Source organism: Engystomops pustulosus, chromosome 2, assembly GCF_040894005.1.
Source record: "Engystomops pustulosus chromosome 2, aEngPut4.maternal, whole genome shotgun sequence".
Lineage (NCBI taxonomy): Eukaryota > Metazoa > Chordata > Amphibia > Anura > Leptodactylidae > Engystomops > Engystomops pustulosus.
This window is the reverse complement of record NC_092412.1, coordinates 235,706,491-235,731,986: the sequence shown is the minus strand read 5'-3', so window position 1 is coordinate 235,731,986 and position 25,496 is coordinate 235,706,491. Positions and strand designations below refer to the sequence as shown.

Here is a 25,496-nt window from a genome sequence, read left to right as displayed (position 1 = left end):
AGTACGTATACCGATCAGCCAACTTCACCAATCCCTCTAAAAGTATGTTCCATGGGTCTCCCGAGCGATGAAACGGTTCTTGGACACTACGTCACTAGGGATCTCCCAGAGTGTACGCTCAGCAGAGACTGGAATGGATGCAATACTGTTGCATCCGTTCCCCATAGGCTATAATGGCCTACTATGGGCGTATTTGTCAGAGGGGGAGCAGGATGGAAAGATATAGCTTGCTGCGTCCTTGCAAAGTATCCTTGGACAGTTTCATCACAAGGGATCTCACAAAATGTATGCTTAGCAGACGCCAAAGATGGATGCAATACAGTTGCATCTATTCCCCATAGGCTATGATGGCCGCATATGAGTGTAATAATAATAATAATAATATTATATATTGTATACATATATATATACATATGTAATAGTATACGTAGTTCACAAAGAGGAAGGATAGAAAAATGTAGCTTGCTGTGTCTTTTCCACAGGATATGATGTATACTAGTCAGATGGAGGCAAAATGGATTCCCCCATCTTATATTATATGACTAAGTATATTTTCAGCTTATACAGTGCTGCCCTGGTATATAAACTGAATATAGCCCAAAAAATGAGATGTGAATATGGCCTAAAAGTCCTGGAGGGAACTGGCCTATGATTACAGCAGCCACCGGTTCCAATAATCAGGTCTCCCCTGTTTGAGTAGGGAGGACTAACATGAGACAACGGGCTTGTGGGGCTAACGGACAGTGACAAAATTTTCAACAAGTTATAAACGTTTGCCATTTTACATCTGTGAAATAATGGGGGTCATTTACTAAGGGCCCGATTCACGTTTTCCCGACGTGCTACCCGAATATTTCCGATTTGCGCCGATTTCCCCTGTATTGCCCCGGGATTTTGGCGCACACGATCGGATTGTGGCGCATCGGCGCCGGCATGCACACAACGGAAATCGGGGGACGTGGCCGAGCAAAAACCCGACGGATTCGGAAAAACCGCCGCATTTAAAAAAAGAAATGTGTCGCTTGGGACGCGCTTACCTTCACTCAGCCCGAGCCGGTGGACTCCAGCGCGTTCAAATGCTTTTCAACGCAGCAGCGCCACCTGGTGGACGGCGGAGGAACTACCTTGATGAATCCCGGCCGGACCCGAGTCCAGCGCAGAGAACGCGACGCTGGATCGCGAACGAACCGGGTAAGTAAATCTGCCCCAATGTGCTTAAGAGATCTGCGTATAAAGAAAGGATTAATGCAGAAGAAAAAAAAAAAAAAACAGGATTGAGAGACTTTTTTGCTGCTTGGTGTAAATAATAACATGAATTGAGATAAAAAGTCTAAAGAAACATATAAAACCCTTCTACCATAGAACATGCAGCTTCACCCAGAGGCCGAAAAAGAGGACAAAGAGAAAGGCAGGAGCTCAACTTCATAGAAAAACTTACTGAAATCTCCAGTAAGGAAAACGGCTTCAGCCCCGGGGGCCCACTCTTTGCAGTAAATCCCACCATCCGGCTGGGCATGGATACCAAATGACTGATAACTCCTCGAGAACTTCTCCAAGCCACCTTCACATCCTTCAAGTTTCGCCAACAGCTCTTCAAATAAAGCGTACCTTCAAAAAGTAAAGAAATTATAAATACAACAAGATACATCAAGAATGGAAAAAAATACAGGAAAAATCATAATGAATGAGGAGGTGTTGCAGCTATACTATGGATACTAAAGGAGCCCAAATAACTAGTTAGAGCCGACCAGAGTCACATGAGCAGCAAATTCTGGAGGGTAAAGGTTACACTTCTGTGTCCAGGATCGGCTACTGCCTCCTTACTGTTAATATGCCCTTTCTTACCGGTGTTGCCAACATAGCTTGGACCGTAAGAAATATAAATCTCTGCATGGGGCCTGTGGCCTAGCAGCTGCTGACCAAATGAAGGAAGCAGCCGGCAGGAAGTAGAGATGAGAACTTCCTAGACCGGCTGTCCGTTCCTCCTCTCCCAACACTTCTCATCAGAGTTGCCATCTCAATTGTGTACTGAGGAAGATGTGCACTGTTATATACATTTATGTTGAACATTATTGACCATTATATGTATATAACAGTGCACATCCTCCATTTTTTAGTGTGGTAGGTCGGATGCTGGGGCCCTCTGACAATTCGGGCCCCATAGTAGCTGCTCTGGCTGCTACTTCTGATGGGGGACAATATTTTTATTGATTTACTGGAGGCATATATTTTTCTACACAACAATCCATATAGTTTCTTCCTTACCTTTGCCTAGACATGCAAAAGGGTTTATTGCAAAAAGATGTAACAGGATATGCAATCTATACAACTAAATAAAAGTGGCCATTAGGTTATTGCGTTGCTAATGGTAGCCTTTTATAAAAGACCAGGATATTCCATGAAAAATTGGAATTCAAGCAAATTAGGGACGGACACTTCCGTGTGAGATACTTGCGCAAGTGACATAAGAATCTGAGTTTCCTTTCTAGTTCACGCAGAAATCTGATTAATTTTGGAATATAAGAAAGGCAGGGGATGAATACAGACAGTCATCATCTTACCGACAGGCAGGTGTATCCCTAGCAACAAGTCTGTAAAAAAAAAAAAAAAATTGCCAGTTCAGCCCAAAGTTGGCTCTGTGCAGAAGGCTTACAACAGGTAAAGTAGATTGACAGCAGCCACGGGCACGGCTGCCACACTTCATCCTGCATTATTCATCAGAATATCCGAAAAAAATAAATGCAACTAAAAAAAAAGTCTTTAACCATTAACTACGACTTTGCACACGACCAGGAACAACCATCTAGTTTATCCCTCTTAGATAACTTGGCACGGACTCAACCAGGACATTTGTGTGGGTGAAAAATCAATCTGTGCAAAATGACTTGTTCTCATGGCTTCTAATTTGGTTTTGCAATTTTAGCAAAAAGAGTTTCGCAATCAGCACAATCGATTTCCATGCAGCACAACCCTACAAAGAGGCGATACACCTGCAACTTCCATAAGCGGCAGATCTGTGCAGCCGGACAATTGTCCTTATGGGAAAAGTCTCATCATTCAGACATTTTGCGGTCATCAAATTTGTATCCATATAACAAGAAATTGCTACATTTTTCAGTGAATATGCATGATAACAATCACAGGTTTTCCCCACTCGTGGTTGGGTGAAGCCATTTATTGTCAAACTACTGGGTTTTTATCATGAGTGGAAAAAGTTTTAAATGTTATCATTCATATTCACTCAAAAAAGGCCAAGAAAACCAAAACTGTGCAGGGGTATGTACACTTTTGAGCACAACTTTACATTGTCCATAAATATAGCAAGGAGGTACATGGAACAGTTTGGGAGAAAAACTTTGTTGCCTATAACAATTGATTATGGGTGAGAAGCAATTGGTTGCAAAGGACAGCAGTGTAGAAGTGCTACAAGCTGCAAGGGGGGGGAGGAGGCGGCGCATCTCCTCCCATCATCGGGGGGAGGAGGCGGCGCATCTCCTCCCATCATCGGGGGGAGGAGGCGGCGCATCTCCACCCATCATCGGGGGGAGGAGGCGGCGCATCTCCACCCATCATCGGGGGGAGGAGGCGGCGCATCTCCACCCATCATCGGGGGGAGGAGGCGGCGCATCTCCACCCATCATCGGGGGGAGGAGGCGGCGCATCTCCACCCATCATCGGGGGGAGGAGGCGGCGCATCTCCACCCATCAAGGGGGGGAGGAGGCGGCGCATCTCCACCCATCAAGGGGGGGAGGAGGCGGCGCATCTCCACCCATCAAGGGGGGAGGAGGCGGCGCATCTCCACCCATCAAAGGGGGAGGAGGCGGCGCATCTCCACCCATCAAGGGGGGAGGAGGCGGCGCATCTCCACCCATCAAGGGGGGAGGAGGCGGCGCATCTCCACCCATCAAGGGGGGAGGAGGCGGCGCATCTCCACCCATCAAGGGGGGAGGAGGCGGCGCATCTCCACCCATCAAGGGGGGAGGAGGCGGCGCATCTCCACCCATCAAGGGGGAAGGAGGCGGCGCATCTCCACCCATCAAGGGGGAAGGAGGCGGCGCATCTCCACCCATCAAGGGTGCATATCTAGCTGGGAACTGGTGATGTATACATGCTATTGTTGTCTTTGTCATCCAAAGTATATATAAAGAAGATTGTTTGGTTTGCACATTTGGTCTGAGTTTTTTGAAGTCTACTTAGTCATATGATCATGCAATCAGTGAGCTATGCCTTTTTTTATCATCTTTCATTATTAGCGACGCTCATCCTATTTTCTGTGGTTAGAGCGGGCCTGCGTGGCCTGCCATGTCTAGTTCAATTCATTGTAGCTTAAATTTAATGAGATCAAAAGGTTTTACAATGACCCATTTGTTCTATGTTAATTGTTAAGTGGTTGTTAGTAAAACAAATTCAACATACATTCATCAATGGGGAAAGGCGGCACATCTACACTCATAAAGGGGAAAGAGGCGGGAGGGGGGCATCAAGTGTGGGGGTGGTCACATCTACATTCATCAAATAGGAAGGGGGGTGTAGTTTCCATAAATTTGCCTTTATATGCCTTTATTGCACTTTTAATAAAGTAAAATAGAAACTCTCTCCTGTGCATCTACATTCATCAAGGGGGGGGGGGGGGGTGGTAGCTTCTAAATTTGTCAAAGGTGGGGTGTGGTTGCAGAATCTACATTCCTATAGGGTTGTGGGTAGTTACAGCATCTACATTCATCAAATAGGAAGTGGGGGGGGGGGGGGGAGGAGGAGTTTCCATAAATTTGCCATATGCCTTTATTCCACTTCAGTACTTTCAATACCGTAAACTAGAACCTCTTTCCTGTCCTAGTACAGGTTGTGTTCCTTGTACATATAATGTTTCCTATTTCTACAGTTCACAAAGGAACGCCCTATAATTGGGGTTCCCCAGTTTGGATGTCACGCCTTATCTATTCCTCTTCCGAGCCTAAAACCCGCCTAGGAAACTCTCCCATATACTAACTGGAGCAGCTCCAGGCTGGTACAGTCTACAGACAGGAGAACATTATAAAGCTCATCATCAATAGTATAAGAACAGCTCGGGAAAGATGTGTGGCCACATAATCATGGAAAGGAAATTAAAACAAAAAACTGTAAAATAATGAAAAAAAATTATGGAAAATAATTGAATAAATAAAACATGGAGATACATTCCGTCGCAGAATTAAAGCAGCGCTCCAATATTATCATGGAAAAACCTATATGCCAAAATTCAATCCCCTGTAATGGCCTTTTTCAAGATTATACATCAATTTTTGTCACAAGTAAACTCGGATTCAACTCCAGACGGCTTTTAGCTTCCAGTCCGCTCTACTTTCTTGTTAACCGTCTCTTATTATTCTCTAACATTCCAGAACCTGCCCTAAACACGCTCGGGCTTCCTAAAGCACCTGCTCCCTACAAATGTTCTCACCTTTTATTATCTCTGATCACAATGATTTGTGACATGGCCTCCTTCATCTTGAAGAAGCCTACATCTCACCTTTTCTTTCTAGTATGTACTTCAGTCCATCAAAGAAGCTATTCACATGACAGATATTCACATAACCGGGAAAAAAAAAAATGATGAAAATAATAGGAGCACAGAAGGCTCGGGTAGTGTTAGATGAAAGTGATGGCTCTACATACATAGTAGATAGTTGTGCATAGATACAACTACAATAAATTAATTTTACAATAAATTACAAAAAAAACTTTTAAGATACCCCCACCTTTAAATTTAAAGGTCTCATCACACTAAAGGTCCTGTCAAAGGTTTTCAATCAGAAGGAATTCCTGATGGCGTGACATCTGTGCCTTAGTCTTCAGTAGTTCATACTGTCAGGCTGAGTGAGTTCTGAACTCTGTCTAGTGCTTTTCAGTTGTCAGTCTGAACAGTGCTTTATTTCCTGGCTCCTGCAATTCTTGCACTGGACCAGCAAGGGTTAAGGCTTACACCCCTTCAGAGCCCTGCCTCACCCCCTGGAGCACTCTGATAAAAGCCATGTGTGCACCATTCTCTTTTACTGGTCAAACAGTTTGCCTTTCTAGCCTATGATCATGGCTCCTCGCTATTCTTTAGGACTTTGGTTATTTGCGGCCTTAATCCTTGACTATCCTCTTGTGTAATCGACTTTGTACCTTACTTGCCATCTTGTTGTGAGCTTGACTGTTGAATTTCTCTTTGTGTTATTTTTTTTTTTGTCTGCCTTGTTACGTGTCTACATTTTCAATGCATAACAAAAAATGCCAAAAGGCCAATTTAACCCTTTTTGTGCTAACTAAAATTTAACTTTTATTTTCTAAGTTTAAAATATTTGTAAGAGGACATTACATTAGTATTTTGGCTCAGTATTTTTGTTTTAAAATATATCAAGGAGTAGGGGCCGTGCTACTTGAAATTGTTATCTCTTTATCTCCTTATGAGACTATTTCCTATGCATGGGTGCAGTGTCTGTTCAGCCATTCACTCTGATTCTCACACAGACAAGGGAAGACAACAAGGGAGGGGGCTACTCCATGCCCCGGTAGCCTCTTTACCCCTCCTACTCACCCATCTTCGGCGCGCAGCTGCGCGTAGCTGCGCGCCAGGATCGCCGGACGAGGGCGCGCAGCTACGCGCAGCTGCGCGCCGAAGATGGGTGAGTAGGAGGGGTAAAGAGGCTACCGGGGCATGGAGTAGCCGCCTCGTGTAACCTCAGATGTGGCTACTCCACGCCCCAGTAGCCGCATAAGTAAATTTGAATATAGGGATAATAAAAGTTATCAAAAAAGTGCAGGGATAAAAGGGCTATCCTCACGTCCCATTGATCCACCTACCACCCGATCTACCTTTATAGGTAGATTTGTGGTGGTAGGTGCCCTTTAAGAACAAAACTACAGAACCTTATCCTGTATGTAACCCGGGGACTGTCTGTAGTAAGTAAGGCTTGTACAGGTAATAAAGCAGGGGCGATATTCCCGTCTGAAATGATAGTTATTGAATTACGTCTTCGCCGTGCGCAGGCGGGGGGGGGGGAGCTCATACAGTTTCCATCACATATACTGTAAAACAGATCTTAATTTGAGAGGGAAAAAAAAAAAAAAGAATATTAAGTGAGAAAACGAGACAACGAGGCCGTTAGCTCATGTTTCATATTACACAGGAGAAAATAAACGGAAAGGTCAGTGCTACCGTTACAGCGTTGCCCTTTTCCAAGATAATCAGCAGAGCGTGTAGCGCAGACGTGGAGGGGGACGTGACTGGAAAGACAGAAAGCCACGCGGGAAGGACGGAAGAGCGGCACCCGGAGATCCCAGGTATGTGTTACTATACTCCAGTACAGAAGGAAGAATCCTACAAGGTTTAGTCTTCCCAATTACTGGGAGCGGCGCTGCATATGCTGAGAACCCAATCACACACATGTTAAGCAGTTGTGACCATACAAAGCTGCAGACGGTGCTGGCTATTGGCTATTTGGGGTAGCACGGTGGCTGAGTGAGTAGCACTTCTGCCTTGCAGCGCTCCGACCCAGGTCAACATCTGCAAAGAGTTTGTATGTTCTCTCCATGTTTGGGTGGGTTTCCTCCGGGTCCTCCGGTTTCCTCCCACACTCCAAAATACACTGTTAGTTTGTTTAGATTGTGAGCCCCATGGGAACAGGGACCAATTTGACATGTTTTGTGCAGTGTTGTGTTATCTGTGTGCACTATATAAATAAAGAATTATTAATTATTATTATTATTGGCTCTTTATATCTGTATAATCAAACCTTTGTAGCAACAGGATGGTGAAATATACATGGATATTCCAGGATTGTTGCTGTACTTGGTGCAATGTGTTGCATTTGTGTTTGTAGTTAGTAGCAGCAAGACCACATTTATATTCCAGGGTTGCAGCTGGACGTGTTGCACTTGTTTGTGTTACAATGTCCAGCTACAATCCTGCAATAGGAATACATATTTCAGCATGTGCAGAATGTCCAGCTGCAACCCAGGAATATAAATGTGGTCTTGCTGCTAACAGCAGGACTATGAAATATGTATTCATATTGCAGGGTATTGTAGCTAGACCTTGTAACACAAACCAGTGCAACACAATTCACCAAATCCAGCTACAATCCTGCATTAGTAAAGCATATTTCAAAGTCCTGCTGCGACTAACAAAACAACAACAAAGCCCAGCTGCAACCCTGTAATATAAATGCAGTCTTGCTGCTGCTACAAACACACACCAGTGCAACACAATTCTTCAATTACAGCTACAATGCTGGAATATCAATGCATATTTCCAAGGCCTTCTGCTACTAACTCAAACCAGTTACATACCAGTCCCTTATTTGATACTATGCCCCATATTACATTGTGCACAGAAGCCTGTTAGGGGGTTTACAATGATACCATAACACTATATTTAAGCGATTATATGAGAAATTGGGGTCTTAACCTACAAAGTGTTGCCCACCCTAACTGGGTTAAAGGCGTTGTTCCAACTTTTCAAGTTTTCCACAATCCATAGTATAGGAGGGGAAGAGGTAATTGGTGAAGGTCCCATTCTCGGTATTGGATGGAGAGGCATGTTGAGCACATAAGCTGACACTCCATTCATATTATAGATGCGCCAGAAATAGCCGAGCACAGGACTCGCTCAGACTGTGAATAGGAGAAAGTCGAGAACCGTTCTCTGCACTTTCATGTGTACATACTATTGAATGCAGGGGCAGGACGAGCACGCGTCCACCCAATTCCTGGGGGTCCCTTTCTAGTGATCAGTGGGGACCCCAGAAGCCAAACCAACACTAATCAGCTCGTAATAACTCTTCCACAACTTTTAAACTTGTGACAACCCATTTAATGGTGGCCAAACACTCGGGATCAGACGCTTGTGGCCGCTTTCAATGCTGGAAAAATCTACAGACTACTACTCTATGCAGCTCCATCCTCTGTGCAGTGGCCAACCCAGGAACTACAGCTGAGCTCCTATTCTCCATGGACTCCAAACCCCAAAAGAAGTAATTATGAATCACAAATTCTTGGAATGCAAAACTCCTTGGAAAACTTATCAAAATCAATTTGATTATTCAACAATTCAGAAGGGCGCGATTCAGATTTTTGTCAGAATCCAAATTACATTTAAAGGGGTTCACCACTTTTCAATAAATCTCTTCCATTAGACAGGTCTCTGCATGTATCTTTGCCTCATTTCTCTGTTCTCACCTGCAGGACTTCCCGTTTCTCACTCCTGGAGTCCGCCTTAATGGCATCACCCACTGTGCCTCTCTCTCACATTGCGTCTCTCTGACAGGTACAGGAAGAGGGAATTGGAGCATGAGGAGTCATAATCTTCTGCTACAGCTCCTCCTATTCATCATTGCCGAGACAAAGAAACAAAGATCCAGGAGACAGCACTAAAGTATCAGAAATTCTGAACATTCAGGGATTATTATTAAATGGAAACGGTCACCAGGGACCTCATTTTCACTAAAAACAGGTTGCAGGAGCCCGTTAGAGCGTCATTGCAAATATGTCTTTAAGCCTTTTCTAAGCATTGCTATATAATTGTGTGTTTTAAAGGAGGAGCTGTACAGGAGCACAAAAGGTGGGGGCTGAGAGCTGAGGGGTCTGCAGCACAGACAAATCACATGTTTTTGAAATGCATCCAAACCAAAGCCCAACCCCTGGGACTACACAGAGGATTCTGTCAGGGTGTAACACACAATTATATCGTAATGCAAATGATTGGAGAAAACAGAGACATACTTGCACTGCAGCTGTAATGGGTTTTGACAACCTGTCTTTAGTGAAAATGAGGTCTCTGGTAACAGGTTCTCTTTAAGGCACTCAAAGCGCATAAAGCAACTAATGTAGAAGAGTGGCCAAACTCTTTAAAAGGGGTTATCCAAAGGTATTAAAAACTCCATTAGTGGCCGGTATGGGGCAAGTTTAAAAAAAATAAATAAACATGTACTTACCTCCCGGTGCCCTCCCGGCCTCCAGCGCGGTGAACTCTCCGGCGATCACTGTGCTCAGCTTCCGGCCAGCCACACCCACATGAATAGGGACGGGTTGGGGTGGATGGCCACCTCGGTGGCCCGGAAGTTGAGCACGACTACCATGCCCCCGTTTGTTTACATGGTGCACGGACTGCAGAGATTGAAGCGCCGGAGGCCACCAATGAGGTTTTTTTATACCCTTTAAGCTTGTTTTACTTTAAGAAAAAAAAAATCTAAAAAACTTTGAGACTTTATCCAAAAATTCCCTAGTCCTTTCCACTTTGTATTATATAGCTTTTATTTTTAATAACCCAGAAATATCTTCCAACTCCCGCCTCCATATGTTTTTTTTTATTTTAAAAAAGGGCAACATTTCAAGTTTTAGCTTCAAACTAGTAATGACAGGAGATCCTGCAGGAAAGCTCCTTGTTATAGGATCACCACAAATCCACAGGGCTAAAGCTGGAAAAGCCACATACTGGATATAGGATTTAGCTGAGAAGTAAATGTGCTGAAATACACAGCGCAAACACCTCGGTGACCTCGTAATGTCACGTCCACTTACAAGCGGAGGCCATGTGTCTAATTTATAGAGTCAAAATGTTTTTTGTTTTGTATTTGTTTCTTAATTTGGTTTCTAATCCGATTCTAAGAGCTCCCAGTGTCCGTCATTTTACCCGAGACGACAGCAAGGTCGTTTATAAATGGCACGTGTCTGGTCATCCATTCAGACGGGGGTCAGCGGCAATTATGCAGGTCGCGAGCGGCAGACAAGACAATATTTTTAGAAGGCTTACGGACCTGCTTTGTCATCTAAAAATCATACTAGGAGAATAACATGTAGCAGCCAGGCCCGTGACCTTTGTCTGAATCTTACGGCCACTTGATGCACTTGTAAAATGAGCGAGATCCAGAGACGCAACCTATAAAATGAGCGGAACGTTATAATCAATTATGAAATCACGTAATACGAGTGCGAGCGCGCTAATGGCGCATTGTACTGTACGGAAATGTATTAGAAGTATGTATTATACGACAGACAAGCACAGCTTACAAGCCATCAACTAATGACCTTTACTTCTCTTCCGAAAGACGTCTAAAAGAAATTCTTAGCCTTTGCTTCGGAACACTTGTCATTGATACGTTAGAGCGGAGAATGCCAACAGCGAGACCCGGGAATAATTCTTAGAAGTAATAATTGTATATCAATCAGCTCACCTTATTTTGCATCACAATGGGGAGGGTGAATCAATGTTGGAGGTACATAATCCAGTCTCGATGTCCGGTGTGCAGGAATGTCCCGTACCCAATCCCTTCAAGCTATACTCCAGCCACAGATAAAGCTTCCCATGAGCTCCACTAGGAAATACTCAAATTATATCTCCCAGAATCCCCCTATGAAACATCAATGGCTGCAAGTCTCCCGCAGATGCGGCCTATAATAGCAAAGCGTCTTTAAAGGGAACCGGTCAACTTAATGACAGCCGTCTTCATACTGTGCCCCATGCTTTTCTTTGCAGAAGAATCCATAACACAGATCTAGCTAAAATTATTTCTTAAAAAGATGCTGACACCTTGCCAGGAGACTTTCCAAAGTCACAAGGGGGTGTTTTCTCTTCACTCTGCTCCCTCATTGCCCTCTCCCTCAGGAATGAGAGAGAAACTGGCCGTGTTTGACTCACTGTACAGAATTCCTGAGGGAGGGGGAATGAGGGAGATGAGAGAGACGTTAGCCGTGTGCGACTCGCCACCTTCTAATAGTGTTTTTTTTTTTTTAATATGTTTATTTAGGGGTTCCATTTACTTTCCTTTCTGTTTTTTAATTATCTGGCATAGCCACAAACAGCCCTGCTACACACCATTCCTGGTATGTAAACGGATAACCTGAAGCATGTGATCAGTCACGTGCTTATGACATCACTACAGGTCCTGAAGTTGCCGGGAGCATTTACTTATCAGGAGTGTGCCATGTGCTAATGACCCTTCCCAACAACACCAACCCTTCTCTCCGCCGTCTAGGTTCGGATTCACGTGGCAACCAACCAATCCAGACAGCCGGAGAGACCGGGAAACTGCTGGCTTCTAGCCTGCTAGCTGACAAATGGCTGCAGATAGCTAATGAGTGTAAATGAGAGAGCTGCTTATTTTGGTTTAAAGGGGTATTCCCATCTGGGCATTAACATTTAATTTAATGCATTTACCATATGTAAACATTTCTTCAATTGGATATTATTAAAAAAAATGTTCCTGTGTGAAGATAATTTCTCATAAATGCAGCCATGTTGTCCATTAGAAAAAAAGATAGTTTCCTCGGATACAGCCACCTCACACTCTGGCAACAGTGGCCAGACCTGTGCTCTTCAGTACTGCCTGACCTCCTGGATTCTACAGTCATTACCACAGGACGTCTGTGGGTCATGCCGTTACTCCCGGACATTTCATATATAAAAACCTTTTGTTTCTTTGCGCAATCTCTCCTGCAGAGGTGGTCGTATCCAAGGACACAGTCTTCTTTCTACGAGACCATATGACTACATTTGTGATAACTTATCTTCACACAGGTAATTTTTTTTAATAACATCTAATTGAAAAAGTGTTATATATATGACAGATTAGGTAAATTAAATGTGAATGCCGAGACCTGAATACCCCTTTAATGCAGAGCTTGGCAAAAGTTTTTATATTTTAAAGTTATACTTTAAAGGGGTTATCCAGTTATAAGAAGTTACTAAGGGCCGGGCTGGGACGGGCTATTTAAAAATAATAAACATGTATTTACCGGCTCCCGCGCCGCGGTCCGTTTGATCCGTGCCCCTATTTTGTTTGGACAGAAGCCGTGTACAGGGAGCTTCCGGCCGGCGATCTGGCCGGCTCCTCCCCTCCGTTGTGCTAGGAGATGGTGTCAGATGGGAGCTTCCGGCCGGCAGGAAGCTCCCTGTGTACCCTTGTAAACAAACCGGCGCACAGATGAGACGGACCGCGGTGTCAGCAGCGCCGGACGAGGCAAGTACACGTTTATTATTTTTAAATAGCCCACCCCAGTCCGACCCTTAGTAAATTTTTACACCCAGATAACCCCTTTAATTCTTAGAGGCTGGCTTGATACTATGATACTTGAAGCAAAAAAAAACTGCAGTGCAAGATGTAGATGACTTTAGCATCATTTATAACAAAGATGCTTGGAGTCCCATCCTGGAAAACGGGTTTGCTCCATGAAAAACAGCAAAACACACCCAAGCAGGCTTTCACAGACCGGACATTCTAAGAGAGACATTCCGTGCAGGGCGTCTACAGCCTTGCACCAGCTATATACAATTTGTAGCAGCTTTATCCATAGACAAATCCCTCACATATCTTAAAAAATGCTAACCCAAGGATTAGCCAGAACCTTGTAGCCGTATGCAAATTACAGTTCATGCACCAGGGTTTTAGCTCAGTTCCAGAAGCAAAGTTCTGCCATGTCTTCCCTCTTTTCTTGCTGCCCGATTTTGCCCAAAACTATCCTCTTGCTGTGTCATCCTTGAATTTTTACGGCAGGAGGTGTATTTAACCAGGGGAGGGGCTGGCGGCACCGGTTAGAAGAAGAAGAGGAAGGTGCCAAATAAAAATCAAGAAGGAAGCAATTTGCTCTGGTAGAACTATTTTACTTGTGGTCTGTTGAAAATGGACATTTCATTAATGAGAGGTCTCCACTTTGGGCCTCTCCTCCCCCACGTTTTGAATGATAAACTGAAGTTGCAATTTAAAAAGACAAAGTTGTGTGTCAAAAATCTGGACTTTTTAATGTCAAGTTTTTTGGGGGTTATTTCTGCTGCAGATTGGTTTAGGTTACACCACTGTCTTTGTAAAAGGAAAACTCAATTAGAATAAAGTTGAACCGTAAAAGAGCAACACGTTGCAAGACATCCTCGGGTCAGGGTTACTGGATTTCGTAATGAGATGTAGAAAACAAAAGTGAAGCAACTTCTAAAAACAGATTAAATATTACAAAACCCGACTCTTATGTTCTGTCGGGTCATTCCTCAGTATTGCACAGTTCTCTTGTAGATACATCACATGTAGTTGAAAGTGAGGAGTTAGATCACTTCTCAGACATTGAGGAGACCTCGAAAGGCTTCAGCAGCGTAAATAGCATTAGTTTCAGACCGTAATAAGTTCTTCTCAGAAATCAGCCTTTTAGAAGCCGGAAAGAGAAAATAATAACATGATACAGCCCCTTCCTTCAAAACGGGAAGTCAAAATAATACATTTTTATATGATGTCCGAGATGTACCAAGTCCAGCTTAAATGACTTAAAGAAATGCAAAACCAGTGACACTCATAGATCCAGGCATCGTGACTGTGATAATCTTCTTATATTTGTTATCCATGGCCTCCTGCCTCCTAAAGTCAATTTTTAAAATTATGCAAATGAGTCCGAGGGGCTCCCCTAGCCCCTCTGTGAATTAGTTCACCCTCCCCCTGCTTCCTGAGTGCTTCCTCAGCACTTCCTGTTCCTGGTGACATCAGCTGGCGATTTCTCCTACAGTGGCCACTGTAGGAGATGTTTGGTATTACAAGTGACTGACTATGTAAAACAGTACCTGGCAAGGTGCTCCAGAGCTAGAACCAATGCTTGTTAGACACCTATTGAGGAGGCCTGAGAGGGTTAGCATTCTGTGACAAGGATTAGTTGTGGAAATGCCATCCTAGATCATTATTATTTCGGAAGTTCACAAAAGTTACCTCCACATGGGGCCAATATCAATAGCCTCAAAGGGCTTTCCAGGAATCCTCAGCTGCGGCCAGGATGTCACTTCTTCGGCCCTGCTCTTCTCATCACCATTACTTCTGCTGGTACATAGAGTGTTAACCGTTATGTTGCATTGACAACATGCACACACTACGGTGGTGCTGAGCCTTTGCATACCGACATAGGTCGGAGGTGGTAGGAGAAGCCGCACTGCAAAGGAGGTGGTGCAGAAGACCTAGAGACTGAGGAATCCCACTGATATCAAGCTGTTCCTCAGGATTACGATTTTTTTTTCTATTTTTGTACACAAACCGGCTCCTGAGGGTTTTTTCTGAGGATTCTCCAGTGGGCCCAGGTCTAACCCAATATTGGACCCCAGAGGAGCAGAAGTGGGCAACCCAATTTGTAGGCTAAAAGGGACTAAAATAGATTAAACCCCCAGAATAATTTTATCTGGTGAGCCCAAAGATTCTCTGTTGCCTGTTCCTGGGCCACCTTAAAAATAAAAAAATATATACTTAAACTATATAATATACTATATTAAAGGGCTATTTGGGATACAACCACATTCTAGAAGTTTAGCATCTTGTATCACCCTTCAAAGTGAAAGTATGACAAGCATGACAATTCGAGAAATCGGCAACTCCACAGACTCTACTGTACAGTCCAACAATCAATGGGGAAGTATTTTTCACAAATCGTGACCCAGACACAGGTTTTGCATAGGATACCGGGCTCCAGTCTACACCAGCTCAGTGTTTCTTCTCCATCTATAAAATTTCTGCCAGACAAGACGACGGTGAAGATAAGACTGTGGCGTCCTGTCACTTCTGCTTACCATTCCTGACCATCAGCTCCTACAGAGCCCATCATGAATAGTACTTAGCTTTCAGGGCTGGGACGTACGTTCCACTGTGTAGCGTTGCATGCGGTTCCTTATAAATGTTAACGTCTGAATGTTTCAGGTGAATTAGATGTACCGCTAAGGAGATACTGTCTGGTCACACTAGGACAGAACAGCAAGTTCTTTGCATATAGAGTAAAAAACAAAATAGAAGAAGAAAATGACAAAAGATGTGCGGCATCGCTTCTTTTTAGGAAATCCCCGCTGTGGAAAGCAACAGGAACAAGGACACGTTCCACACAAAGAAAACCGGCTCTGGATAGTGATGTCGAGTTTTTTCAGTAGTCTCTAAAGCCCTAAGGATGAAGCAATACATGATATATGCTGATGAGGAATATCTCAACAGCAATAATCAATATTCCATAATACGTGTATTCTCCGCACTGCCCACCGCTGCTCCGTGTCATGAGGTCTTCTAGTACAAGTCAATGCAGGGGAGATTTATCAATAATAGTGAGAGAGATCCCAAAGGGAAGAGACAAATGATGGGCATTCATCTAGACCCGGATTTTTGATTTATTAACCCCTCTTACCCTTCTGTATTGTGGGCCTTATACATACAAATTGTAGGCCTATGTCATAAACTAAAGCAGAGCCTTGGTTCAATTGATTTCAGATAACTGATTAAAAATAAGTAAGTACTATGTTTTTCTGACTATAAGATACACTATTTATCAAAAAAAAAAAAAAAAAACTGGTCTGGAGGATCCAGCACTGCCAGACCTTCCTGACGGCTGTCTTTGAGATAGGGTGAAGCGCTGACAAAGTCCTTCACCCCATTTCAGAGAGAGCAGAGCTCTCCCTCTCCTTGCTCCTCATGACATGAATTTTACTGCAAAACCTATAGTGATGTCAGAAGCATGTGACTAATCACATGCTTTCTGCATCACTGCAAGGTCCTTGAACCCTTTTATGATGCCCGGTGATGAGGCCAGAGAAGAAGTTGCGACTGAGACTGGGTATCAGTTAAAGAGGTGTGTATCATAGTGACTGGATGTAGCAGTGCTGAATGTGTTGAGCGTCACACAGAGCACGTTTGCATGAGGGAAAGGATGTAGCAGAGCTATGTGTGCTCTGCCAGTGTGTGACCAACAGGGACTTTTTAATTTATGTAACATATATTTTTCCTTTTTTTGGGGGGTGCATCTTATAGTAATGTGCATTTTATAGTCCATAAAATACAGTAAAACCAGATGGCACAATGGTCCCTCTTTTACACACTCTCGCCAATTCACATTTTACATAAGTTGCAAAGGCCATTATTTTATGCCAACAAAACAGATAAATGCCTCCAAAGATTCTGCTCTCTGCAGGGTTTTTTTTTTAAAGGAAATCTACCATTTGTTTTTAAACAAACCTTGAGAAGGCTGTAGCGACACTGATGCAGAAACATATCTTGTTTTAATCTGTGTACTGAGTGGTTATGCTCAAAAAACAATAATAAAATTCAAGACCTTGGGAAAGCTGGGTGCAGACTGGCTGCCTACATACACACATTGCACGGAGCTCCCTGAACTGCAGACAGGAATAATCAACCTGAATGGCTTGAGAAAGCGCCACTGAGCGCGAAACGGCGCCGTTGCCAAGGCTTGCTTCTCCCTGCATGTGATTTTACGCTTCTTCACCTGAATAAAGGACATTACACTTTTCTAACAAGTGGGTGAGTGCCGTTACTTTCTTCTATGCGTTGCTAATCAACCTGAGCTGGATGACTCAGCGATTGATTACTTCTGCCTGTCAGGGACAACACAGTGATGAGGTATTCTCGGCTTATGCTGGGCAGGACAAGGCTGGAGAAGTGCATAATTAGGGTCAGGACATCGGCGGGGCAGCCACAGGAGTGACAGAGCCTCATTATCATAAATTTATAATTGTTTTTTCAGCAAAACCACTTGGTTCAGAGATTAAACAAGATATGTTTCTGCATCAGTGTCGCTACAGCTCTCTCAAGGTTCATAATGCATAAAAGCAAATGGTAGATTTCCTTTAAGTATTTCCTAGAACACACACAAACCCTTTATAAGATTAAAATTCAATATTAATATTGGAGATTTTAATACAGTAAAAGAATATGGTCTGGGGTGTGATATCATTAAAGCGACTATCAATAAATCTAGAGTATATACACAATATATTATACTATACTATAAAGGGCACTGAATATATTTAGCCGTGCCCTTTAAATAGCCAAAGTCTTGACCTTCTTCCTGGTATTACTCATTATGGTGGGGTAGATAGACGTTATCCTGTAGTAGGGCCCTGCACCATACACCCCTAGCAAGGGAGAGCAGCATATGACCCCTCAAGCCGCCAGCTGGGTTTTTTATGGCTTTATAGGGATTTTTCTATCCATCTCTATAGGAGTAGCTAATAGTCTATAGACAGTGGGTACATAAAGCAGAATGTGGTGCAGTCTGGGTCGTGCTGCCCGGCCTCACCAGGGACACTGCTACGAGATAAGACGTGAATGAACATTTATAAACCATCCAGAACCAGTAACACTGTAGCTGCATCTCCTGCCAAATATTTAATTACTTGCTACGAGCGGCTCAACCTTTTGCTATTACGCTAGTCGGCCCCGGAGACTACGGAAGTCATAAGATTCCGAATTCAATTTTATCGGAAGCTGTAATTTAAGTTTGCGGCTCCTATTTATAATCCTATATCTCGAGATGTGCCATGAAAGCACATGACATCCGGGGGGCGCTGCAGAGCGATGGCAGCACAGGCTCACATGATAACTTACTACATGCAAGTTGTGGTTTTACTATGAAACGCTACAGTACAGGGATTAAAGGGGTCATCCACTGTGAGCACATTACAGCAAATAATTAATTTTAAATTTACATATTCCATTATACTTGCTGTATCAATTCCTTACCGTTTTCTAGATCTCTGCTTGTCATGTGATGTCACACAGGTGCACAGCTCATTATCATCACACGTCTTTGATTACACTGTGCGATATAACGAGCTGTGCCCCTGTGTGACGTCACATGACCATGGACTGGCGTTTACCTACAGGAATTAGACGATGAAGCTTCCTGCTGCATGCCAGCAAGCAGAGATCTTGGCAACCATAAAGAATTGATACAGAAAGTATATTAGAAAAAAATTATAAGTTTTCATTACAAAAACAATATCTGTTATTTGCTAGAATGTGCTGAAAGTGGACAACCCCTTTAAGGCAATATTACAGATGGATTTTTTTTTTTAACCGGTTCACGACCACCCGCCATGTACTGTATTCACAGAGGGGGTCTAGTCCCGGTGCAACAAGAGGGCTCACGGGCTGAGCCCTCTCTATAGCCGGTAAGTCTTTGCTGCATATTGCAAGCACCGATCGCGGGTGTTGTCCCATCGATCACCGCCAGCAGCTTCAAAAAGATGGCGGCGCACGGGCGCCATTCTTGCCGAGGATCGTCCCTCCCCGTGACGTCAGCACATTGTAATGAATGAGGAGAAAAATACTGCAGTATGGCAGTATATGATAGGATCGTACAGACAACCTAGGGTTAAAGTACCCTAGGGAGTCTGAAAAATACTAAAAAAAAAAAAAAGTTTAAAAAAGAATTTAAAAAAAACTAAAAATTCAAATCTTCCCCCTTTCCCTAGAACTGATATGAATATAACTGAACTGTAAAAATCATAAACACATTAGGTATCACCGTGTCCGAAAATGCCCGACCTAATGCCTGAAAAGGTTGCACACTCCTAAAAATGATAGCATTGAAAACATCAAGCCGCAAAAAATGACATCACCCACAGTTCCGTACAACGAAGTATGAAAAAGTTATAAGCACCAGAAAATGCCAAAAATAAAAATTTTGTACAGGAGGTTTTTATATTTCTAAATGTATGAAAACATTATAAAACCTATACAAATTTGTTATCCCCGTAACCCAAAGAATAACGTAGACCTGTCATTTGGGGCGCAAGCCGTAAAATCCAAGCCAACAAGAAAACGGCGCAAATGGGTTTTTTCACCATTTTTACTGCATTTGGAATTTTGTTCACGCTTCCCAGTACATGGCATGGAATATTTAATACAACCACTATGAAATGCAAGTTGTTACACAGAAAACAAGCCGTCACACAGTTCTGTACATGAAAAATAAAAAAAGTTGTAGATTTTTGAAGGAGGGGAGTGAAAAATAGAAATGAAAAAACAGGAAAGGGCCCGGTCCTAAACCGCTTACAGAAACAGATTTGCAGGGGTTGCAACTGGACCTTGTCAATCCTTTTCTTCCGCTGGTCGGGGCCAGTAGCCCAAATTGTTAGTAGAAAGCAAAAAGGAGATTTATCAGAAGTCTTAGAGCAGAACTATTCTAGTTGCACATGGCAACCAATCAGAGCTCTGCTTTCATTTTCCCACAGCTGTTTATAAAATTATAGCTGAGCTCTGATTGGTTTCCATATGGGCAGCCAGTTTTACCTCAGACACTTATGATAAATCTCTCCCATTACCACAGAACATAGGAAAACAAAATGAGGGAGATTTTTCTTACGTCTGCATTGTGCATTGGCTTAGGCCTCTTGATGTATCCAGCCAGGGGCTGTGGATTAGTTTTGCCCAAAACTTTGCCACCAGTCACGCAGCTTGGCGTGGAGATGGCGTGAAGGGAAAAATAATCGTAATTACTGGCATTTTACAAGTAATTGTGATCATTTTGGGGCTTCTACGCACGTTTTCTGGTGTAGAAGCCATTAACTTATGTCCCCTAAACGCACATTTCATCAAAATGTGTTCCCTATAAGTAAATGTTCATTTAAAACTATATATTACAGCTTCTTATCTATAGTCAGGGACCAACTCCTTGTTACATAAGGTTATGGCACCTGCCGTCTGTTACATCATGCAAGGTCAATGTCTCTCGTGTGTCAGATCACAGACTTGGACCTGTTCACATTGTGCAGTCTGTGTGTATAGCAGACAGCACAGCCACACCAGTGCATGCAGCCATTCCTGTCATGGGATTGTGTTTCAGTACGGACTATTTCAGTCCGTATTCGAATGGCTCTCCAGGTCCAGGTCCTTCCGGGTGCATAATACAAATACTGATACTATAGGAAATGACAGAGGTCCTGATTCATGGTACAATGCTCCATGCACAAGGACGTGTACGAGTCACTACTCCCCTCGTGATCTGCAGTGTGTGAATGAGGCTACATGCACATTGACGTTGTTGTTATCCGTGTGATATCCATATTTTTTTGGATGACACACCATCACATTCATTTCAATGGCCCCATGTACACGGACATGCATTTTCACAGATCCATGTGGAGGCTTTGGGAAAACTCGGAGCGAGTCTTATTCCTGCCCGTATTAGCAGCCATGTTTTCCCATAAAAGACACACAGCCGTTATTCGCTTGCGGTCCCAATTTGCGAATCAGTTGCTATTTCACACAATCATGTGACCCATTCAAGGTGCTGGGAAAAGATACGGCCATCATCCGCTCGCCTTGCACTATTTTGTGGCTCTGCTAAAACAGATGACACGTGCACAGTTTTTGCGGATATAAACCTCAGATACAGATGACACAAACAATGCAAAAACCTGACCACGGATCTGTGGTTTGCGGCCCAAGAGCAGCACATGTCCAAGTGCAGGCAGCCTGCATGTGAGGTTTGAACAATTCCTCCCAGAAGTCTGAGCGGTACACCTCAGCTTTACAGCGCATGCGCCAAACGTCCGTGTGATGCTGCCACACTTATGGTATAGAACTGTGCAGGTGCTAGGGGGACAAGAAGTAATTCTGATAAGAGTATTGAAAGGAAATCTACCATCAAAATCAACTAGTGACACTTACTCAAAGATGCAGGCACTGTGACTGTGTTGTGCATGGCCTCCTTTCTTTTAAAATCAACTTTTTAAATTATGCGAATGAGCGATACGGTTCCTTGGAGTCGCACTGTGCTTTAGCTTCACAGGCTGTTACACTGTGCAGGAGCACTTCCCCCTCACTGCTACAGTGAGATTACATCAGGCTGGGGGGAGGAGGGAAGTTCTGAGGATGAAACAGTGTAACAGCTTGTGAAGCTGCAGCACGGAGGGGCTCAGGTAACACCACATGAGCCATTCAGGCACATTAGGATCGTTTTATGGAGTATGTGTCCCTGGTTTATCAGGATGTATTCGTGATGGTAGATTTCCTCTAATATTACAACACACATTACCTTTTAAAGGAAACCTACGACTTCTGAAGGTAGGTATGAGATGCAAACACCGGGCACCAGCTCAAGGTGAGCTGGTGCCGGTGCTTAGTCTCGTTAGTGTTAAAACCGCGGTATCGCGGTTTTAACACTTTTTAAACTTTCTAGCAGAAACTGCTTCGGCGCTGCGTGCGCACAATCGTGCGCGCGCCTACATTGGAAATGCTGCAGGCGTTGCGCGCGCACGGTCCCGCGCAGCGCCGAAGCAGTTTCTACTATAAAGTTTAAAAAGTGTTAAAACCGCGATACCGCGGTTTTAACACTAACGAGACTAAGCACCGGCACCAGCTCACCCTGAGCTGGTGCCCGGTGTTTGCATCTCATACCTACCTTCAGAAGTGGTAGGTTTCCTTTAAATGTAGCTTCTCAATGAACTCAAAAGTATGGAAAACACATGGTAGACATGTTTTAAATTTAGGAAAAAAAAGAACCAATGAACAATTATTGATAAGGACTGGGATACGGAATATCACAGCAGTGAAATAGACATGTGCACCACAGGTAACAGAACAACCAGCCCCGGATAAAGCTACAGATATCTATAGATACATAGATGGATAGATAGATGCAAAATGAAAACATACAATGTTCTTGTTTCAAGCAGTGGAGACATTGTATCATTAGTTATGTATATATTGTCTTCTCAGGGAAGTGTTACCGCAGGAGGGGGGCTCCTTACCTCCTCTGGAAGTCCTTCACGTACGGCTTGAGGTAGGGGTCCTGCTCTAGCAGCTTGTGCAGCTCCGGAACATTCACAACTTCTGTACCGTCCACATTGTTCTCCATGTCGACGCTATCAAAGCTGGAACAATGACAGAGACAAGCAAGTTTATTTCAGGAGACAACAGGAGGAATGACTGGGCACAGCAGATGCAACGTCCCGTTATGTCAGTGACCCCGTGACCTGCAGGCACAGCCGGTGACGTACATGATCACTGACAGGACAACGCTCCACACACGTCCTGGACGAGAAGGTGGAGAAAGGAGATCTAGACCAGCAATGCCCAACCGATGCCGTGCATGAATCCTAGATCGCTATTACTATTTAGTTTAGGTCTAAATAACAGGACTATATGGAATATTTACGTCTTACACATTAAATATGTTGAACCTTTTAGAAACCAGGTGCCCACACTACAACCAAACCCCCCTTATTTTTTCTCAAAGTGTCAGTACAGCAATGTAAACAGTAACTTATTGCTTCCTGCTCTGTCACAGGTTTCAACTGTATCAGTGTCCTGAAGATCCCAATACAGTAGAAAGAAGGAGGTGAAATTTGGATCATCATTGTAGCCTCCCTGCAGGGTCTCCTGAAAATGGAAGGTCCTGACTGGGAATGAAAAAGACCCGGGAGATAGCCCGGTGCCCATAGAGAGGGCTCTGAGCTCCACCTCTGGTGTCCGTGCTATTGGTTCGCCACCACGGACCTAGTGTGCACGGCCCCACAAGAATCAATGGAGTCTTATGTTACAGATTTTTCCCTACGGTTTTCCCAATCAGTTTAGGGAATGTTGTTTTCCACACATATAAAATCATATTAGTAATGGCTCAAACTTGTGTATAAAATAAGACAGCTCTACTCCCCTTTAATTAAAGGGATGTCATGTACTAGAACTCATTTGCCTGCACTGATCAGTTGCTAATCCAAGCGTTACAGGTCTGGTCTCCACGTATCATATAATATCTGTTCCGATACTCGTTACGATAGGCTGAAACAACACAAATATTTGGCACTTTTTTGGGACTTCATCAAAAGATGACATCATCTACTATGGAGTCATGTGATGACAGAAAGACAATGGGACAATGCAATGAAGCCTTGATGTGAGATGTTTGTAACGGTGCCTAGTACCCCATCACTACACCCTGCCTTATCCCGTAATTACATCTTGACAGAGGAAGGAGTCAGCGCTTCGGCCAAATACTGAAAAAGTGTCTTGCAGTTTCATTCAATGTCTCAAGAGTGTCGTAAATTGCTGAAAGTAAATCTATTATCAAAATCAAGCACGATAAACAAGGGACACTTACTATAAAATAAACATACAAAATTATGTTAAAAACCATCAGGGCTTTGGGGGTGTTACCAGAGCCCCTCCGTGGAGGAGCTTTACAGGCTATTACACTTTCTAACCCTCCGCACTTCCCCTGCATGTAATCTCACTGCAGCAGAGTTAAGGAGGGGATCCTCTTGCACAGTGTAAGCTATAGCCCGGGGGGCTCTGGTAACACCCCCAGAGCTCTTAAGGCTCTTCATTAGCATATTTACCACATTCATGGTGCCAGGATCTATAAGTAAGTGTCCCTGGTTTAACATGATGGATTCTGAGGGTAGTTTTCCTTTAGCACAGTGAACGGGTATGCCTAGCGCTCTCATAGACAGTGGGGTGGTTTATTATGCCTTGTACACAATTTTACCCCCACCCTTACTCCGTATTTTTGAAAAGTGGGGAGGGGGCGTCCCGGCTCGCTAAATATACTATATCCTACCAAGATACAAGTAAATGTCATGGCTGGGATCTATTTTAGGCAGGACCAGGCTCATTATGCACCAGTCTAAAGAAATCCCCCGCAGTGAGGGCTGTGCCTGGCAATCTCCAACACTCGCATAGCATTGACTAGAGAAGCAGGACACATACTATCTGCCGCCCCATCTAATAGGAACAAAAGGACCCCCATTCTACAGATCCCGGGGGCCCCGTCTTGTGATTTGTGAGGGTCCCAACAGTCAGACTGTGGATCGAGGATAACAAGCACACGGGGGACAACCGCTGGCAGCACATTGGGATAACCATACGTGCTCCACACAAACTATGAGAGAAGAATTAGCACGACCATGTCATGTGAATAAAGTCATAACCAGGTATTGTCCCCCCCTTTAATTAAAGGGATGTCATGTACTGATCAGTCATCCATCTAGTGATGGGTCTGGACTCCACATATCATACAGTATCTGCTGATACCTGTGACATGAATAGTAATACACTCAGCTGTGTGTGGTTTTGTTATGCACTGATGACAACATAGACAGATGACATCACCCAGTGTGGGGTCCTGTGATGTCATGACCCTGCAGACTGTAGAACCATGCAGCGCAGCCCCGATGTGAGACTAGTTATGTGACAGATGCAGGAGCACTACATATATGTAACATACAGAGCACACATGTAATACACCAGCCCCCCGTGTGTGTAGACTCCTCACCCGGGCTCCACCGTGTGCTGTACAGAGGCTCCTGCCCTCACACCTGCTCTGCACTGCGCGGTTCACTTCCTGGTTGGGGACCACGTGAGGACTGTTATCCAATCAGCGTGCAGATGTGCGACCAAGCCCCCGGCTCCTCCTCCTGCGCTGTGTAATCCGCTGCGTGCGCGGACTGGAGAGGTCACTCATAGGAGACAGGACTCACTGCCAGGGTCACAGCCAGGTCCTATACTACATCACACAGGATGACCAACAGCTGCTCAACACCTCCATCACTCTGTGTATTATCCCTGTACTGTGACATCACTCTGTGTATTATCCCTGTACTGTGACATCACTCTGTGTATTATCCCTGTACTGTGACATCACTCTGTGTATTATCTCTGTGCTCTGACATCACTCTGTGTATTATCCCTGCACTGTGACATCACTGTGTGTATCATCCCTGTGCTGTGACATCACT

The 25,496-nt window shown here is 44.0% G+C and overlaps 1 protein-coding gene across 2 annotated transcripts in view; it reads right to left on the bottom strand.

Annotated features, from left to right (window-relative positions):
- GBE1 (1,4-alpha-glucan branching enzyme 1) overlaps window positions 1-25,170 on the bottom strand; it is a 108,144-nt gene extending 82,974 nt beyond the window's left edge. The window contains exons 1-3 of one of the 2 annotated variants that reach the window (XM_072138538.1): window positions 25,034-25,170; window positions 22,512-22,634; window positions 1,439-1,608 (exon numbers count right to left, since the gene is read on the bottom strand). In XM_072138538.1, the coding sequence (XP_071994639.1) occupies window positions 1,439-1,608; window positions 22,512-22,618 (277 nt within the window). In that variant the 5' untranslated portion in view covers window positions 22,619-22,634; window positions 25,034-25,170. Of the gene's footprint in view, window positions 1-1,438; window positions 1,609-22,511; window positions 22,635-24,985 lie in introns of both variants that reach the window. The other variant, XM_072138537.1, reaches the window with a different exon arrangement.
- Between the last annotated feature and the right edge of the window lie 326 nt (window positions 25,171-25,496).